The following is a 12905-nucleotide window of genomic DNA, read 5'->3' as shown; positions in this document are numbered from 1 at the left end:
CAAAGCACGGTTGTAGGACGCACTGAATGGATCAATGTCACATTGATCCAGTAGTAAATGAAGGATCTGTAAGCGGCCAAAAGTTGAAGTGGCGTGGAGAATATCAGCATAACGGGATCCTGGTGCTGTGATATCGGCCCCTCTTTCCAGAAGCATCCGAGCGACCAGAGGGTGGTCGCCATAGACAGCTGCCTGCAGCACATTGCCAAACGGCTCCGCATGGTTATTGACGTCTGCGCCTTTATCAAGAAGTAGCTGGCAAACTTCCATCTGGCCTTCATATGCTGCTGTGTGCAATACGCTCCCATATAAACCCTGAGTGCCAACATCCATTCCATATCCTAGAAAAAGCCGAACCACATGAACGTGACCCGCGCTAGCTGCGGCATGAAGCGCATTGCCATAGAATCCTTCTTTAACACCGAGGTCCACTTCATTCTCAAGAAATACCCTTACCATCATGTGCAAACCGGTCAGCGAAGCAATGTATAATTGTGAGGGCATTGAATCGCTATGAGAGTTATCCAGTGGTCCATCCCGAGGCCTCCATGGTTCGTCATGGTTATAGATCCTCATCCAATTGAAATATGCACTAGTGCTGAAAATGAACATATTTTCCATTAAGGTATGCAATCTGGAATCCATACTTTCCCCAGCTAAGAGAGCATGTTCGGTCCAATATTCTGCAGCGTATCGGGCTAGTGGAAGTGCGGTACAGGTACTCGACGAGACAGAATTCGGTCCATCTAACCGCAACAGATATGCAAGACATATCTGAGCAATTGACCCATTGGCTTGTTGCTGGTGCACAGCGTATTGGGCCATTGGACCCTTTCGGATATCTGGCGAGACAAGGTATTCTCTGAGGGACGAATGCACTAATTTGACGTGCATTCTGGGAGTTCGGTCGCCAATATGCTTTGTTCCCTCCGTTGTCAAGTATATTAACCCGGGGCATATGCGCAAGATATCATTCAAATTACGCAGTCGCCTTTCAAGGTCGAGTCTAGCAGGCCAGGTGTCAAAGTCAAAAGCAAATATTTCAGCGGCTTCTTCGACGAGGAGTGGTCTGAGGGAACACACAAGCCATTGCAGCAGTCTCGAGGCGCTCTGGCGATGTGACGAAGATATCTGAAATAACATCCGCTCGTATGTGTGATTCAGAGATTCAGGGAGCCTCGCCAATGTTGCCTTCAGATCGCGAGGGCTGTAGCACCGTTCTATCTCGCGTAGCTGACTCTGGGCCAACTGAAACCTTGTTCTTGGTCAGCCAGATTTCAAAGTAAATGGGCCAAGGCTTTACATACATCCCCTTGGACTTGGCTAAAACAGTGTCCTCGATTTGCTTCTTTTGTTGATCCGACCATCTTGACCTGAGCGATTTCTCACCTTCTAACCTTTGCGCCACTGCAGTTCTTATATCCCTGTCGACTCCGGTTATCCCAAAACCCACAAAACGAGCCGAGACTTGCAACATCTTCCCTTCGATATCTGTATTTATCCTACTAGTAGCGAGAATGCGCAGGCAGGGTAGCTTCCAAGCCCTAATTATCGCCAGCTGGGCCATTAAAGTTTCGACATCTTCACACTCGTCGAGCGCATCAAGGATTAAGAAGGCCCGTTGTAATGGTAAAAGAACCTCCTTCAGCGCGTACATGACGGATCCTAGACTTGGCCGTGCATCTAAGCTTGCAGCCTGAGTGTAAAGGGTCTTTACAATGCTGGGGAGTCGTCGAGCTGATAGTTGTCGCAAGAGATGCCGAAGACATCCGTCGACTGTTCGTTTTTGCTTGTCGCTGAAGTCAAAATAGAAATAAGCAATGCTAGTGTTGTGGTCGTGAGAGTAGCTCTTTTCTAAATTTTCGATGATGGTAGAGCTGATGATGGTCTTCCCGCAACCAGCTGTATATAACCATATTGTCGTCAGCCCTATTGACCCCAGGTACTTACGGAATACTTACGGATCCCATGCAACCATACCATAGAACTATCCCCATCAATCCATCTCCCATAGCATTCACCTTTCAACAACCAATCCCCGGTTGTTGGCGTATGGCTACTACGAGCCTTATGGTGGTTCGACGACTGGTCAACATCCGACAGCCAATGTAGAACGACTCGATGTTCTGTGTCTTCAGCGGAACCTGTATCATCTGTAAGCACTTCCAATCCCTTAAGTGGCAGTATCATAGCAATAGATACCTTTTAATCTGGCAACGTTGGCTTCTATTTCTTCGACGTGCTCGAGGATCTCTGATAAGAGTTATTTCATTAGCAGGGAATGCCTTGGTCGGGGCAAAGCCTTCAAAGCCTTTACAAGACCTTCTAAGGTACAGTACAAGTGAACAGATGCAGAGCTCTACATTCAGAGAGTGCGGTATAATTCAATCAGATCACCAACAAAAAATCTCGAAGATCTACCGGGACAACTTACTTGCCACAGCAGGCAACTGAGACACCTCCTGCGCAGGCACAACCAAAAGAAGCTCTTTCGCCATAGCTGCTGCCACAGCAGCTGCGTGCTCCTGCCACGCTTTATTCTTATGCGAGTCCGCATAATCACAGATGCCCCTGACAACAATACATGGGAAATCATTCATTAACCCTGCGGCCTCCATCTCGAAGCACAACACCTTCCCACCGAGCCGTTTGTTGATTTCGTCCCGGAATGAGGCATCTTTGATAACCTGATTTCCGGATGCAATCAGTCCGTAGTGGACTCGCATATCGCGAGGCTTCCTTCGGATGGTTCTAGTTCGATCGCAGCGAATGCAGCTTGTTTCTTCTTCATGCTCGTCTTCGTCATCTTCATCGGATCCTTCAAATTCAACATGATTGTAATCCGGTTTGAATAAGACATCCTCTAGCTCATTAGACCGTACATACTTCTGCTTCAGCTTAGGCCACTTCTTGGTCATATCTTGCAAAAAATGCGGGATCCTCGGCCCTTCCATCTCATGCATGGCTTTGAGCTGCGCGAGCGCCGTCCTTAAAACACTCGGAGGACTATTCAAGGCTCCCGTTCGTTTAAACGCGCGCCCTTGTTCAGTCTTGCCGAAGTCCCATTGTACCACACCTCCGAATCCCTCTGCTGGCGTACTGACTACCACATCGCCTAGTCGAACCCCCTTAGGGACGCCACCTCCGATGCCAACCATGAGCCCGAATTTAATGAATGGGAAGGTAGATGTCATCCTAGTGGCCACGATTGCCGAGGAGCTATTACCGATCTCGCCCATTGGGAGACAGGCGATTACGACATTATGATCGCCAACGCGGCCAATTGTGTAGGTGTTTGAATCATTGGTTGGTTTCGGAAGTGGGAGATGCTCTTCATCGAGCATGGCTCTTGCTGCGACCATCTCCTTTGGTAATGCACATACCCAGCCAACAGTATACTGTTCGTGACTCAATTGCTTTGTTGGAGGTGCCATCATAAGCGTTTGTGTTTACGCTTTCACGTGGTGTGATACCTCGGAGTCGGATTGTTGATAGGATAAGAAGGACTTGAACTGAATCCGCTGGTACGGTGGATGTGTAAGCAGAGAGCAGACGATAAATGAAGCTACCAACACCGTTCCTTAATTTAATCCAAGGTGTGTGTGATCAACTTGGGCGCCAACAGTCCGTATTGCCTCGACACAATGACTGCGACGATCTCATGCTCAACCTGGCGGTAATCCATTGGCTGGACAAAGTCCATACATACGTAGAATTTGATGAGGCAGCATATTTCATGCTACAGCCTCACTCTAGGCAGCCCAAGTGCATCTGATCTCTGTAAAAAATTCAGGATACGGCGCCGTAATACAACGGATGTGGTGATCCTAACTCTAGACATGTGGATGTGAGTCTATCGAGATGCGAAGTGACCGAGCAATATTCCCCAAGACCTTCTATGAGGCATTTTTTGTTCAGGTGACCAGCAACCTAGTCGGCTTGTATGTTAGCTCAAACCTAGCACCCAATATAGTTCATAACGAAGAATTTCATGTAGAGGAGATTATGCGTGTCGGCCCAATACGAGCCACTATTCAGCCCCGCGTGGGGCTACCAAACGCAGGAACCCCCTTTCGGCTACATTGAGATATCGCTGATGATGATTCGGTTAACCAACTATAACCCGTCCTATCATCGCTATTTCGATTGTGTTGTTCGTGAAGTTAGAGCGTAGTTCGCTGAGGCGTATGGTGGTATAGGCCGATATGGTGTAAGGCTCCCAGAGCTCCTACAGTATATGATTTTCCCATCCATAGTGGTTGCCTTCTTCACTTGCCAGGTCACATAGACCAAGGGCCCTATGAGACCTTAATACGTAGTGTATCTACGTTCACTACCATCTCTACCCAAACCTTTCAATGACTTCTCTGCCTAGTTAGGTGGGTTCAATAACCTATCGGTTTGAGATGTGCTGACCATTTGATGGCTCCCTGGCCATCTGCACGACTGTCCACACAGCCTCATCTGCACCATTCACCACCATACGGATTTGCCATTAAGGATCGACACCTAATAGTTGCTAATCCACGTCATTGCGGTTCGCAAACCACAGGAAGCACGAGAGGAGACGGTGTACTGAACATCGTTGCCTTCTTTTTAATGGTCAAAGTAAGCGCCACCCGGTACTGCCGGTGGGTCGAAAGGAGAAGAGGCCAAGCAGGAATATATGAATATTAACTACCTCTGTTCGACGTTTCCCCATCCATCTGCCGAGTCTGCATATTGTCTCCATATCCTCTATCCCCGTAAATCTGGCGGAATAGCTTCCGTTGTGTTCTGAGCAGCTATCATGCCTTCTTTCGCCCATCCATCACCTCTCGTATCACGGCCCAAGCAACCGCCCATCAATTCCAATGGGGGCATGCCAGCGACAAAGGCTCCAACAGAGCCATGGGTTGGGACGGGGACCACTAAATCTAGCGTCGAGCCGCAGGCATCGGACATCTTTATTGCTGTGATGGGTGTAACAGGGGCAGGGAAGAGCACATTCATATCATTAGTCGCGGATAAGCCGGTGCGAATAGGGAATGACTTGAAGTCATGTACGATTTGCGTTGCAGTTGTGATTCAGTTCGGCGCACTGACTAGTCCTAGGTACCCAAGAAGTCAGTGTCTATCGGTGTCGACATAGCCAGGGGGTCAATATCTGGTTGGTAGACACTCCCGGCTTTGATGATACGGATCGAAGTGACACCGATGTCCTCCGTGAAATCGCGACCTGGCTCACGAAGTCATTCTCCAATGCTGTCAAGCTGAATGGGATGATTTACCTCCATCGTATCACTGATCATCGGATGACGGGATCTGCAAAGAAAAATCTGTTCATGTTCAAGAAGTTGTGTGGTAAAGATGCCCTCAAGCATGTCATCCTGGCCACGACGATGTGGGAGCGAGTTGCGCCGGATGAGGGTGAACAACGAGAAAAGCAGTTACTCAATACGTCTGAATTCTGGGGGGAAATGAGAACTCTCGGTGCACAAGTCGAACGTCATCATAACACTGTGGCGTCAGCGAAGCGCCTGATCAATATCCATGCATCAAAGGCCCCGGGAGAGCAGAAGACTATTCTCACGATCCAGAATGAGATGGTGACATTACAGAAGCCTCTGGATGAGACCGACGCCGGTAGAGAAGTCGAAAGCGCATTGGTAAAAGAACGGGAAAAATGGCAAAAGGAGCTTGCTGAAACTCAACAAATGATGAAGGAAGCTATCGCAGAAAAGGATGAGGAGTCTGCGAGGCTGCTCCAAGAGGCTCAAGACAAGATGAAGGAGCAGCTAGCCGCAGCCAAGCGTGCGCAAGATGAACTCAAGGTTGACATGGAGAAAATGTACAATGACAAAGTTTCTGCTGTGCAGAAGAAACTCGACGAGCAAGAGAAAGAAAAGAACGATTATAACCAGAAAGTATCGGATCTCCAGAACAGACTCGCACAGCAGGAGAAAGAAAAAGACAATTATAACCAGAAAGTGACGGATCTCCAGAGGAAGGTCGATCAGCAGGCGACAGTATCGGCGCTGAAAAGAAAGCTCGAGCAGGAAGAGACACAAAGGAACGATTACAGCCAAAAGGTATCGGCTCTCCAGAAGAAGCTCGAGCAGGAAGAAAAAGAAAAGAACGATGCCAAAGCCAGAATATCAGCACTTGAACAAGATCAAAAGTTCAGATGCCACTCCAAAATCCTTCCTGACATTACCAAATTTACGACAATGACCCTTTCATTCTCAGGAAGCTATTATTACTTCTGTGGACCAAAACGAGACCATTAGTGAGTGTCATTTAACATTTTGCCTATATCTTACTGAACATTTTTCCAGTGACGTGCCCTCGTCTTACTGTAAAGCTAAGGCTTTCTTAGAAGGGTCTGATGAATATGTCCGTATTGGATCCAATGGGTCCTGTTACCGTCATTATCATAAGAATGGGGAGTGTTGGACTTGTAAGCTCCTCCCATCAAGATTCTATCTTTTCAGGCTAACGTTAAAAATTAATGGGACAGGGACGAGTGATAACTTCGAAAGCGAATATCCCGATCTTGAGGGATACTTGAAACAATATCGGCAATACGGCTGTCCCAAGAACGTCTCCCTAGGAAATGATGGTCACTACTTCGCCCATACCGAATGGGGTCGTTCCTGGAGTGTTCCCAGTGATATTGCGACGGCTGCAGGGGACATGAGCAAGGTTGTCCAGGTATGGTTTGGTAAGGACGATGCCTATATCATCTCTATGAGTAACGGCCGGTACATTTGGGATCTACGAGGACACTACTCGAAGCTGCATGATAAGCTTAAGAGCACCAAGGGGCTTGATATCCGGGTAGGATCATTGGGAGCGCTGTATGCTTGATTAGATAACGTGCTAACAATTAATTGCAGGCTGCAGCTCTGAACTTAGAAGCCCCAGAATGCTGGGCCCTCGTTTTGCGAAATGGTACTGTGATGTGGTGCACTGGGGGTTCATCTGATCCAGGGAATTTTGACAACTTCCTGCTAGAGAACTCTGTGTAAATTTCAGTGTCGAATTGGATGATGGAAATCAGAACTAGCTATGATGGCATGATACATGCGCAACAGTGTTTATCAGAATCCGGGATCCGATATGGAGACTTTGAATATAACTGTGGGTCCCTGGGAGGGTATAGTAACCACAAAGCCTCAAACCCAACAACGTCTTATGGGTTCTTGTAGGGACGGTATACATCAGAGAATACCCGTGGCAACAGCTTGAAGTCAGCACGGCACCTTTATAAAGCTCTCTAAGCTAAAATCAGGTAGTCTCATACCTCTGAGTATAGAGTTTCAGATCTTACATTACTTTGTAATACTGTGTCCAGTGCATACGAGCACAGGGTGTGAGAACAGGGCTTTCCATCCGCTCAGCTGCACCTCCCTCTTAATGCACCACTAATGTCTGTCGGGCAATCATCTACTTATAAGTTTACGATGTAATAAGCTGTAACATATCCAAGGCCCTGGGAGGCCCACTGATTTATGGTACCCTGCTAGATTAACTCTGGATGCAATGGACAAGCTATTGTCGCATCTAGTAAGTGGAGCGGATAAAGTTATTCACACCCTATGTGCCAGTGTTAGCTTCTGAGCCAATTCTCCAAAGAGCTCTGACACAGAGCCTGAAGAAGAGATGGCTTGAGGAATGTCTGACATAAAAGCCTTGATCTAGCTTGAAGAGTCCTAAACCTTAGCTACTGTATAGGAATTCTATTGTGTCGAACGGTTGAAAAAGTGAACACACTATGTTTGGTGTAACGACATATCGCCACTGCCGCTTGCAGTAAACTACTCGTTTGGTTATCTGGATAAAGCTAATAGACGGACAAAGTCTGTCATATTGATAGCATAGTGTACTGCATCACTACTGCTGCTTTCAGCGATAGACCATGTTGCTCTAGTATCTTGATGTGACGGGTATGCTAATAAACACAGTTGTATATTCTCCCGTCCCCCTAGATACAAGGACAAGGAGGTCAGCAATCACCATCGTATTGTCGATTGGGAGCCAAGAAGCACTCCATGATTGAGAAACGATGTGGCAATCTACCGCTGAAACCTAAGCGTGCCGCGAGGAAACACGAGGTCTTTGATTCCTGGATATAATAGCATATTTACAAGCCCAAGGTGATAATTTGAATGACGCAATGCACGCAATATTGTAACAACATAGTGATATCATGGTCTAGATAATGACTACGTAATTTAAATTGAGCAGCGTGGAGGCTGATAGTGGAGCTTTGGTGGTGTTGGATCTTGACGGACTGGAAAACTATCTAAATCATCTTGGTTAAAAGGCTGAAATACCAGGGTCGTGATTGGCCATGACCGTCTTATCTCCCCCCTACTAGTAGCATCCTCGGTTCATGGATTGCATTGCATACCTCAGCTTTTGGTGACAGCTCTTTACTAAGATAAAACTACTTAATGCTAAAAAACAACCTCTTACACTACGAATAAGTGCAAGGTAACATATCAAGTGACATCTTTGTACTTATTAGAGGGACAACTAGCTTGTCGCCGAACGAATCTGTTTTGATCACTCCAGTAGTGGTTCTCTTTCTGTACATCTAGCCACTGGGAACAGGACATATCCGGCAAGCGCACGCCGATATTTTTGATATCAGGCGGTGGTTCGTACGATAGAAGGAAAGCAGCACGAAAAGTATCACCCAGCAAAATTCGCCCGGACAGAACCCTCGAACGTACATCCCTTCGGGAATTCTTTACAGCGGATCGAGCCCTTTGATTGATCCCCTTCCTTCCACCGCTGCAAAAGGTCATTGCTCTCGAACGCCTTGATTGAATCATTTGCGGTTCCAATCGTGATGTGCGCATTTGCATTCGCACAGGGGAGGGGTTCTCCGTCTCCGCCAGTCGCCCTAACAGCGAGAGCCATAATCCCCTGGTCCCAGACAACTTGATCAGCGAGGACTTCCCCGGAACCTAGCGTAGAGGTGCCGTCTCCGCTGTTCTCTCGACTGAGAGTATCTTTAAATTTGGCCTTGTACTTTTCCCAGATTTCAGGATGTGTAGTGCGATCATTGACATGAATAAGAGTGACGTGGAATTCGGACTGGATTCGATTGTTTTGCTTTAGATATCGGTAGAATTGGGCTTCATCTGAGTCCGCATCTGCAAATGCCCTGTCGACAGCGGAGGCAAATGCTACGGGAGACGAAAGGCGCAAAGAGAAATATACCACTTGATCAGACAGGTCTTTTTGGTCTCCTTTTGATGAAGACATGATAGCAAAGTGGCTTATGCTATTTGCTTTGCAAATCCTCTGGTTGCCAGTATCTCTTACTGAAAGATATGAACGGATATGGGTCTAAGAATAAACGATTTTAGAAAGCCAGATCGGCTGAGTGAAAGACGTTCAACCAATTTATAAGATGTAGTTAAACCCATGAGACGGTTACAGTTTGGTTAGGCAGGATTTATGATGGTGTCTGGCAAACATGACGCAATTGACTGCTGTTTGCGGCAAAGTTGAAGAGACGAAGCCTGAGGCTGTACAGCAGACCCTTAAGAACAAAACTGCAACGACAAAAGGTTCCGTAAGGCATGTGTATACCGCCTAGTTATCCGCCCTATGACTCTATCAGAGAAATTTCTTCTAAATCTTATAATTTCAGTGTTTCTGAACACAAACTCTGTACACGACTTGAAAGCTGGAGAATTCAAAAGTACTCATACTGTAGGAACTAATCAAATTCTACATGATCATATTAAGGTTCTTCTTTATCAGATTGGGCTTGAAGATAAGCTTCCTAGAGTTCTGCAGCAGGATGGCTTTCAGATCGAAGCTCGTACGCACCTGTACCTCGGCCATAAGCTAGGATTACATCAATATATCAAGAGTCTTATAGCTGCTTTGGCACAGGCAGAAGCTGTTTTGTGGTAGCTTCATACAGAGCTTGACCAGTGCTAGATTAAACTATATGGAAAGACCTTGCTTTATACTCATGTCCGGAGTAAGGGCCATTTACTGGCTAGGTAATTCGTATTAAACCTAAATATACTTATAGCTAATAGCTCCAGGGATCGGGTTTACTCATCATGTCGGGAACCAGCGCCTGCTGCCGTATGACGACATCCACAGGATCCTCAACGACATGGTGTTGATGTTGTGCTTAATCCTAAGCGATCTGGTCTATAGTTGCATATCTCAAGCTTGCTTCGTGTAAGATTAAGATTTATGCAGCAATTGATGCCTATTTCCGCTATATTATCTTTGTCTTTATTGATATTACGTCTCGTACGCTAGTTAGCGTACCCCGGCAGTTTCTGGAGGTTGTTGAAGTTACAAAACAACAGCCTCACTTTGTACAAGCAGACCGAGAAACAGAGACAGTCTTACAAGCAGGAGCTTAGCATAAGCTACAGCAGCCGAGACATTCTAAAGTCCAGGTTGCTGACTGCCATACCTACAATACAAGTACTGCTACTCAAGAAACTAAAGCCTGGTCGGAACTAATTAAGTAAAGGATTACTAGTTCGCGGGAGAGTATGCATCGTATCCCTTCCATTCTACCTCGTAGAAGAGCTAATATCAAGAGATATGCCTAGTTTCAATCTCTTCAAGAGAAAGGAGCGTATTCTAAATATAGTCTATCAGATCATATTTCATTATATATAATCCATATACCAGCTTTTCGCCTTCAGATGATTTCCTTTCTATGAGTTTGGAATGATCATTCTATTCATGTACAAAAGGACCGGCCATACCTTGTCTCTGGTAACCATTTATAAACTATAACTATACCAATAACGGTATGCTTAACTATGGCCTTGACTTTAACTAGAGTCTTCTTCATCGCTTGCAGGAAGGTGTCTTTTCTCATATAATCAATCCTTGGATACCCTTCCCAAGATTGGGCTTTTAACTAAGCTGCTGGATGAATATAAAAGAAATGGTGATGAATAGTTACTCCCTTGTCTAGATGATGCAGAAGCCAGAGCCTGTCTAATTTGCTAAAGACATACTGACAACGGTAACAATAGCAATATAAGCGATACGACATTTCCTAGTCTATCTTTTACTATTTTGTGCCTTAAAAATTCGAAGCCAACAATACGAGGAAGCTTGCCCTTAACCTTTACCTTAACCTATATGGATACCCTAGTGTAAAAAAAAAAAAAAGTAATTTAGTAGTATCGAATCTCACTTTTGAATCTCCGTATAGAATTAGGTAGACCATGTATATCACTAGCTAGGACTATATATTAAGCAGTTGGTAGAGAGAGGCAAGGTGTCATTTAGGCAGACGCAGGTTGTTTCAGTTAGTGGGCGGAGCAGTCAACCTTATTGCAACACTGGTCTCCATTCTTCCAAAGACAGTTGTTCTGATCTGCGTGAACATCGCATGGAACCTCGGTGATTTCAAAAGGCACACACATCTGCGGGTCCCGCGTATAAAATGTCATGGCAGGGGTTAATGCTGGGCAAGCAGGCCCAATACCCCAGTCAAATCCTCCAAGACAGTGTTTCCCACGTGGCCATTTGCTCAAGGTGAACTGTCCTGCGTTTTCAAAGTCGGAGGTTTGGCCGATATGGCTGCCATGCTGAGCGTTGTTCAGCCACTGACCCGCGTTGGCAGGCAGAGTATTTTCTGTCGGCGCTTAGCGCAGGGGCGAAGCCTTTTTGGTCGCATTCATTCTGTCTGACATTTCCTACCTGGCGGACGTCCAGGTTCATTGTAGTCAATTCTCTTTTCGGTGATATCCGCGTCAGGACTGACTTCGGTTGTATAGACACTCTTTTCGTAATGGGTTGCAAGGGAATAGGTCCAAAGTATTAGAAACAAAAGCTTGGGTTGGATAGACTTCATGGTAATTGTTGTTGAATCGATCCTGAATGAAGAAACTGTAGCCTGACTGTATTGCAAGTGCCGGAGTTAGTTGATCATAGTAGTCTCCTCAACAGCCTTTATGTCTTACCCCCGGTCCCATGAGGGCTCCCACGGGGGCAACTCAACGGATCATACTCGGTACTCGTTTCATAACGATCCTCGGAGCCACGACGGTTGGTTGTGGTCGAGACCCATAAGACTTCTGTAGTGTTATACTTGACGGCTACGAAGGAATGGAGATGCCGTCAATGCGCCCTCTGCATACGAAATGACCATGTCATAGAATGACGATTTCGGAGTTTGGCCTGGCACGGCCTCTACTTTGTGTAGCACTGACCAAGAATATTTGGGAGGATAAAGCTCTCTAAGCTAGAATTAGATAGTTTTATACTTCTCGGTATAGAGATAGTAATTTCATATTGTCTTCTAATTATACGTGCAGTACATACGACCATAGGGTGTGGAGAACAGGGCTTCCTGTCCGCTCAGCCGTACTTAAGCCACACGCCGGGAGGTTAGTAGTTGGGTGGGTGACCACCAGCGAATCCCTCCTGTTGTATGTTATTAAAATATACATTTTGTATTTTAAATTTGTGGAACCGTACAGGTTTATTTCTCAAAACCTTATTACATATCTCACCCACTGTGGCGAGATTGCAACCCTCGTGTGCTACTGCGAAGCTTGAGCTTTTACAGTAATCTTGGCGTTATACCTGACTACAGTTCGCTCCTCTGCGGCCCTACGACGATACATTTCCAGACGACAATAGATCCAGAGACATTTACGCGCAAGGATCTGCAGCTGGTCTAGATAATTCCGATTTAGTGTTCCTTTCTCTCAAAGCTTTTTCTGGCCCATATTGCTGTAGGCGGGGCTGGGAGAGCGGTCATCCATAACACCCTTCCTCCAGATGCCGCTCTTTGTATATACATTATGCTTCTTATTCTTTCCATTGTCTTTCCGTTTCTTGTTGTACGCTATTGGGTGTTGGGACGCTTGTGGAGACTGACCGAAGAATGACAATTAGATCTCACGCTC

At 46.1% G+C, this 12905-nt stretch overlaps 4 protein-coding genes across 4 annotated transcripts; 1 reads left to right on the top strand and 3 right to left on the bottom strand.

The window, feature by feature from the left end:
• Positions 1 to 2417: 2417 nt before the first annotated feature.
• BDV38DRAFT_270174 (5'-methylthioadenosine/S-adenosylhomocysteine nucleosidase family protein) lies at positions 2418 to 3434 on the bottom strand (the record flags this gene model as incomplete). Its single annotated transcript, XM_032057098.1, has 1 exon — positions 2418 to 3434. One exon carries the CDS (start codon positions 3432 to 3434, stop codon positions 2418 to 2420), a length of 1017 nt encoding a protein of 338 aa, XP_031915031.1.
• Positions 3435 to 4789: 1355 nt separating this feature from the next.
• BDV38DRAFT_281527 (uncharacterized protein) lies at positions 4790 to 7010 on the top strand (the record flags this gene model as incomplete). The annotated part of the gene is made up of 5 exons (XM_032059576.1): positions 4790 to 5042; positions 5095 to 6268; positions 6318 to 6439; positions 6500 to 6819; positions 6879 to 7010. The coding sequence occupies 5 exons, from the start codon at positions 4790 to 4792 to the stop codon at positions 7008 to 7010; spliced, it is 2001 nt and encodes a 666-aa protein (XP_031915030.1).
• A 1669-nt stretch (positions 7011 to 8679) lies between these two features.
• Positions 8680 to 9258, bottom strand: BDV38DRAFT_281526 (tRNA ligase; the record flags this gene model as incomplete). Its single annotated transcript, XM_032059575.1, has 1 exon — positions 8680 to 9258. One exon carries the CDS (start codon positions 9256 to 9258, stop codon positions 8680 to 8682), a length of 579 nt encoding a protein of 192 aa, XP_031915029.1.
• Positions 9259 to 11297: 2039 nt separating this feature from the next.
• BDV38DRAFT_281525 (uncharacterized protein) lies at positions 11298 to 11845 on the bottom strand (the record flags this gene model as incomplete). The annotated part of the gene is made up of 2 exons (XM_032059574.1): positions 11298 to 11626; positions 11692 to 11845. 2 exons carry the CDS (start codon positions 11843 to 11845, stop codon positions 11298 to 11300), a joined length of 483 nt encoding a protein of 160 aa, XP_031915028.1.
• Positions 11846 to 12905: the final 1060 nt, after the last annotated feature.

The sequence above is a fragment of the Aspergillus pseudotamarii genome (assembly GCF_009193445.1).
Source record: "Aspergillus pseudotamarii strain CBS 117625 unplaced genomic scaffold BDV38scaffold_18, whole genome shotgun sequence".
Taxonomy (NCBI): domain Eukaryota; kingdom Fungi; phylum Ascomycota; class Eurotiomycetes; order Eurotiales; family Aspergillaceae; genus Aspergillus; species Aspergillus pseudotamarii.
This window is presented reverse-complemented; position numbering and strand designations above follow the sequence as displayed.